The sequence below is a fragment of the Channa argus genome, chromosome 12 (assembly GCF_033026475.1).
Source record: "Channa argus isolate prfri chromosome 12, Channa argus male v1.0, whole genome shotgun sequence".
Lineage (NCBI taxonomy): Eukaryota > Metazoa > Chordata > Actinopteri > Anabantiformes > Channidae > Channa > Channa argus.
Window position 1 is genome coordinate 323525 of NC_090208.1, and position 6663 is coordinate 330187.

At 41.2% G+C, this 6663-nt stretch overlaps 1 protein-coding gene across 1 annotated transcript; it reads left to right on the forward strand.

The window, feature by feature from the left end:
- The first annotated feature begins 13 nt into the window (after window positions 1-13).
- On the forward strand, window positions 14-6380 carry LOC137138029 (chymotrypsinogen A-like). Its single transcript, XM_067524934.1, has 6 exons — window positions 14-32; window positions 114-276; window positions 3100-3368; window positions 4762-4898; window positions 5038-5305; window positions 6217-6380. Exons 1-6 carry the CDS (start codon window positions 14-16, stop codon window positions 6378-6380), a joined length of 1020 nt encoding a protein of 339 aa, XP_067381035.1.
- The last annotated feature ends 283 nt before the right edge of the window (window positions 6381-6663 follow it).

A 6663-nucleotide genomic window follows, 5' to 3' on the forward strand; every position in this document is an offset into this window, starting at 1 on the left:
ATAGTCAGATGAGATGATGCTGCAAACTCACAGCATCTAATCCTCCAACAACAGTTTATCGTCCTGACAAACCACAGTGGGAACAGTGCTGCTCACGTTTTCTCTCCCTTCAGTTTGTGGTAATCCGCTGTTAAACAACAAGATCGTTGGAGGACAGGATGCCATTCCAGGCAGCTGGCCCTGGCAGGCTGCTCTGTTCAAGAGCGGGAGTCTCTTCTGTGGAGGATCCCTCATTAATAGTCAGTGGGTGCTGACAGCTGCTCACTGCTTCCCTCGGTGAGTACTGAGGGTAAATCTCAGTACCACAACATGCGTAGAGGTGTAAAGTGGATTTTCTAGTTCTCACCACACTGGCCATTCCTCCTTGACCTACCACCTTAGGTTTTTTGTTTGGACTCCATTAAATGCTCCTGATGCCAGTTTGGAGACAACATCTAATAACATCTAACCCCATAACATGTTTTAGTGATGTTATTAGGGGTGAGGGGTTCACATACTTTTCCCAAAGTACAGATTATTTAAGTTAGTTAAAATCAATGTATTCACTCATATTTGTAACTTATATGAAGATATTGAATTTTTAAGGGGTGTTTTTTTCTAAAGGTGTGAAATTATGAATAATAATAATAATAAATTTTTTTGTACAACCTTGGATGACAAACAGGGTTATACAAGTTCATTATGATTCTTCATTACTAAAACATAATACAGTTCCAGTTTTCCAGGCAACTGGTGTGACGGTTACATGTCCAGAGGGCAGGATTAGGGCAAGTGAAGGGCAAAAATGATTCATTTAAGGCAACAATCATTGAGACACACTGGACAGCCTGCAGAGCCTCGGACTGGTAGACCAGCTACATCAGACGGTGTCTCCTACCAGCTTAAGCCGCACCAGAGAAGACTGAGGCAGTGGAGGGGGGCTAGCAGCCAGGCTAAACGCTAACAGCTGCAGAACACTGCTCCCCTCCATCCTACTTGCCAATGTCCTCTCACTGGAGAACAAAATGGACTAAGAACAAACATGGAAGTGAGAGGTGCAGTGCACACTGTGCAAATACAGAAGAAGCCCTGAGTGATCTCCATCACTGCAGCAAAATACTCATCCAGAGGTTTTATTTTTTTATATTGTGCCTGGTGATTTTAACCAGACCAATATGAAAACATATGGTTGGTGAGGCAGTCGTCCACGAACCACAGGGTCAGTGGTTCGATTCCCGCTCCAGGCTACATGTCGAAGTGTCCATGGGCAAGACACTGAACCCCAAGTTGCTTCCGGTGGGTCAGGTGAGCACCTTGCATGTGTGAATGGGTGCGTAGAAAACCACCTGAGCATGAATGTTGAAAACCTGCCCCCTTCTGTCCTCACCACCTTCTACAGAGGCACCATGCAGAGTGTGCTGACCAGCAGCATCACAGTCTGGTCTGGAGACTGCAATGACCAGGGCTGGAAGGCTCTGGGAGGGCTGATGACAGCAGAGATGAGCATCGGATCTTGCATATAAATGGCTACACGCACATCAATGCCGCCTGACCAGAGCTCAGAACATCCTTAGGGACCCCACACATCCTAACAATGGATTGTTCTCCTGGTTGTCTTCTGGGAAAAGGCAAAGACAAATCACTGAATACACATCTGTGCAGTTCTATATCCCTGTGAAATCGGAGCCATATTGTATGTAATATATCTGCCACCAAATATCCTCTATGCAGTACACGATTTTAAACATTTCTAAAATCTATTTTTAATATTTTATTAGTGCAATGTTTCTGGAGCAACTGAAACTAAATTTTGTTGTGTTTGTCCGCTGTGAGCAAGACTGAATGACAATAAAGTACAGTCTAAGTCTAAGAACTAACAAAGTAACAATGAATTATTTGTCGTTTGAACTGGCTCATCAATTTCCAAAGACCTCAGAACATTCAGGTCACTTTACTACAACCCTAATTCCAAAAAAGTTGGGACCATGTGTAAACTGAAAAGAATGATTTGCAAATCTCATCAACTCATATTCACAATAGAACATTAACAACATATCATATTATGAAACTGAGACATTTTACTATTTCATGATAAATATTCATGCAAAATGCTCATTTTGATTTGATGCCAGCAACACATCTCAAAAAAGTTCTCTCAAAAAGGACACGGGCAACAAAAGGCTGGAAAAGTAATTTCTGCATATCAAAAACGAAAGGAGGAGCAGGTCAATAACATGACTGGGTATAAAAGGATCCTTTCAGAGAAGCAGAGCCTCTCAATATAAAGATAGAGGTTCACCAATCTGTAACTAACTGCATCTGGAAATTGTAAAACAATTTCAGAAAAACCTTCCCTTAGTGTAAAAGTGTGAAGTCTTTGAAGATCCCACCATCCACAGTATATAATATTATCAAAAGATTCAGAGAATCAAGAGGAATCTATGTGTGCAGGGACAAGGCTGACGGTCAAAACTGGATGGATGTGGTCTTTTGTCCCTCAGGCAGCTCTTCATTAAAAACAGACATGATTCTCGACTGGACATCACTGCATGGTCTCAGGAACACTTCCAGAAATCACTGTGTGTGAACACAGCTTACTGTTCAAACCACAAATGTACAGTTCTAAAGCCTGTATCTCTGATGGTATGAGGTGCATTAGTACCTGTGGAGTTGGGCAGATCACACATCTGAAAAGGCTCCATCAATGCTGGTTTTAGAGGAACATATGCTCCCATCTAGATGTCTCTTTCAGGGAAGGTCTTGCATATTTTAGCAAGACAATGCTAAACCACATACAGGAGAAGACTCCGGGTGCTGAACTGACCTGTCTGCAGTCCAGACCTTTCACCAATAGAAAACATTTGGTGCATCATAAAACAAAAAATCCAGTAACAAAATCCCAGAACATTCCTCTTCTAAACTCCAGCAACTGGTCTAGTTCTCAGTTAAAACATCTGATGTGTTGTTTATGTTCTATTGTGAATAAAATATGGGAGATTTCCCAACTTCTTTGGAATTGGGGAAGTAGAATAGATACTTTTTAAAATGTTTGCATTTTACTGCACTTCATCCCAGCTCAGCTCAGTTCTTTGGAATAATTTGTTTCTCTTTTTACTTCAGCACCACCACCACTGGTCTGGTGGTGTATCTGGGTCGCCAGAGTTTAGCATCATCAACCCCCAATGAGGTGTCTCGGACAGTAGCACAGGTCATCAAACATGCCAGCTACGACCCCAATACAATGGACAATGACATCACCCTCCTGAAACTCTCTTCAGCTGTGACTTTTACCAACTACATCCTCCCCGTCTGCCTGGCAGCCACAAACAGCACTTTCTACAGCGGCACCAATGTCTGGATCACTGGCTGGGGTGATACTGAGGATGGAGGTGGGTAGTGAAACGACTTGACCCCATTTATTATGAAAGCAATTTGTCAGCTACAAAAATAGAAAACAGTTCTTTGTTCACCTCAGAGCAGTAACTTACAGTTTTCACAGATCAGTGCTCATAAAGTTTCTTCAAAAATATATATGTTTAACAACATATTAGACTAACAACAAATTAGACTTGGTGATTGTTTGAAGAGTTTCTAATGTGTTGGATGTGTTATATAATGCATGGGAAAAAAAGTTTCTATATGCTATAGTGAAAATATGTGAGAAGAAGATTTGGAGGTGGAAGGATGAGTGTTTGCAACATTCAGTAAAACATGGGCGGCTATAGCTCAGTTGGTAAGGCAGCCATCCACGGACCACAGGGTCAGTGGTTGGATCCCGGCTACGTGTCAAAGTGTCCTTGCTAACAGCCCCCTACTTAGAAATGGGGGAGGGGCTGCTGGTGGCTGCTTCTTTGCTAGTTACTGGAGGAATATAACCTCATTGGAAATTTCAGACATTGTTTCCAGACTCCGTTGGGTATTTTAAATTAAAATGTAATGAATAAATTGAGTATAAAAATGGAGAGAGACCCCCACTACTACTACTACAAAACAGTTCACCAAGTTTCAGCCTGTGAAACCCTTTATAGCATCTACGCTCAGCAATCTCGCTCTCAATATTCAAACACTGCTGAAAACAGAACTTTCATAAAGGACATGGTATAGGTCAGACTCGAAGGGAGTTTCTAACGTATTGTGTATACACAAAAATAAAGAGCATGGGGATTGCATTGCACAAACATTAACCACAGCCAGTACAGCCATTCAGAACGTCCTGAAGAAGAAACAAACCACTGGTTTACTAAGTAACAGTCGAATGGGTAGAACAAGGAAAACAACAGCAGCTGACGACAGAAACATTGTGAGAGCTGTAAAGAGAGACGCTAAAACAAGTGTTTTAAAACATTGATGAATCAGAGATATTCTTTTGCTCATTGTTTTAACATGTTATAAATATGTAAATACTCTTAAAAGACTTTTGTGTTTGCACTATTGGCTGGTAAATCCTTCTTACAACAACATTCTTTTTTTAATTAATTCATGTTTATGCATTATTAATGCTGAATGCTGAAGACACAATATGCAGAGACAGTGGACTGAAACGTCATTCCTCTAGTTTCACGGTGTAACACAAACACACATAGACGGCGTGTTAGCAACAGGATGATACTGAAGTCAATAAGAATTTCCATGCTCACAAAACCAAACTGAGTGACTGTGAAGAGAAAATAGTAGAAGTTGAAAGCAGCAGATGATACTGTGGACATAGATACAAACTTCTGTTTGATCTGTATGTTTCAGTATCAGTGTCCATATAACTAATCTGATTCTGTGTCTCTTTAGTGCTGTCAAACAACCTAAGGGAGGCTGAGGTTCCCATTGTGGGGAACAGACAGTGTAACTGTGACTATGGATTCAACAGTATCACAGAAAACATGATGTGTGCTGGGTTACGTGCTGGAGGGAAGGACACCTGTCAGGTGATCATTCTTATATCTGTTCTGTGTTTGTCCATGTCTTTATTTTATCTCCTCCAGTTTGCCCATAATGCCAACTGACTTTATTCTGTAAAGTGCCCTGAGATGACTTTGTTGTGAATTGGCGTCTCTCTTCTTAAAGGGGGACTCTGGTGGTCCACTGGTGAGCAAACAGAACGGTCGCTGGGTCCAGGGGGGAATTACCAGCTATGGAGCAGGATGTGCTCTGCCTGAAATACCAGGGGTCTACACCAGAGTGTCCCAGTACCAGTCCTGGATCAAAACCCAGATCACCAGCAACCAGCCGGGCTTTGTCACCTTCACGTCCAGTGGGACAGACAGTGACCTCAGTGCCCCCTGTTCAACAGTTCCTCCAATTGTGACCCTTCCTGCACAACCCACAGCCCAATGTAAGTGGCTGTCATGTCCAGTGTTCTTATTGCAATATCACATTACTGTTTCCATTTATTCAGTTTTCATCATGATGCGGCTCAACTAAATGACAATACTGCAACAGTAAGGAGATGACATTTTCATTTTTTTCCAATAATAATTTGGGGGAACCTGAGGGGGTGGAGGTCATAAAGCCACATCTAAAAGACAATATTATAATACTACAAGCCAATTAAACTGATTTTTATTAATTCGTTTTTGAGTGTTATAATACAATTTATCCTTTAATTGAACGAAAACAGTAGAATTCAAGCAAATAGTCTCAAAGTTTATGTTCAGTTAATGCTCAGATAAGTTCATGTTGCAGTTGTTACAAAGTGTGTTGAATGTGTGAAGCTAAACTTAAAAGTCTATGACTTGTCAACTTGATTAACAAGAAACATTATTATGATTTTTTAGAAAAACTATATTTGAACATTAGCTGAAAATAACAATACAGTGAAGGCTTTATTAAGCTGAACCCCTCTACTCAGTCTGATTTTACGACTTCAACGGGGCTGTTTCTAGCTTTGTGGGGGTCCTATACAAGATGATGTATGGGTGTACTACTTTGCCAAATTACGATGAGAAGATTCCTAACTTTTTAGATGCTCCAGGAAGAAGCTCCAATCCAATAAACTTCACGAGCAAAACAGGCTTCGGTCATGATAATGTATGATAATGTAGAAATACTACATACTATAGAATCAGGGGGCCGCCAGGACTCTTTGGAACCACTTTAGCTTTTAGTTAGCTTACAGCTCGAGCCAGCTCTGAACATAATCCTCCACCAACCAACTGTAATCATAAAATACACACACACACACTATAAAGAAAAACACAATGGAGCAGTAATTCTCACTCTGTATTTGCTGCCTGTTTTTTTCAGTGTGTGGTCGAACTACGATCAACACCAGGATTATTGGAGGACAGGACGTCGTTCACGGTAACTGGCCCTGGCAGGCCATTGTGACCAGTAGTTCATTTTTCTGTGGAGGATCCCTCATTAACAATCAGTGGGTGCTGACTGCTGCTCACTGCTCCCCAAGGTGAGCAGTTTCCAGATCAACCGTCCTGAGAAGTTTAGAGACTAGTGCTGTAACTAGCAAGAGGGGAATAAAAATGGGCACAGACTTCACTCTTTTGGTTTTGAGCCTTAAATGAGTCCACAGTTCCTCTAATAAAACCTAAGTGTTTTCTTCCCATTTCAAAGTCTTTCAAATAAAGTCAAAACAACTTTTTGAGTCTAATGTGAAAAATACATTGTATTGAGTGCAGCACAGTAATAACCTGGGGCTGTTTCAGAGCAAAAACGATCTGTTCTTTGTGGTTAAAT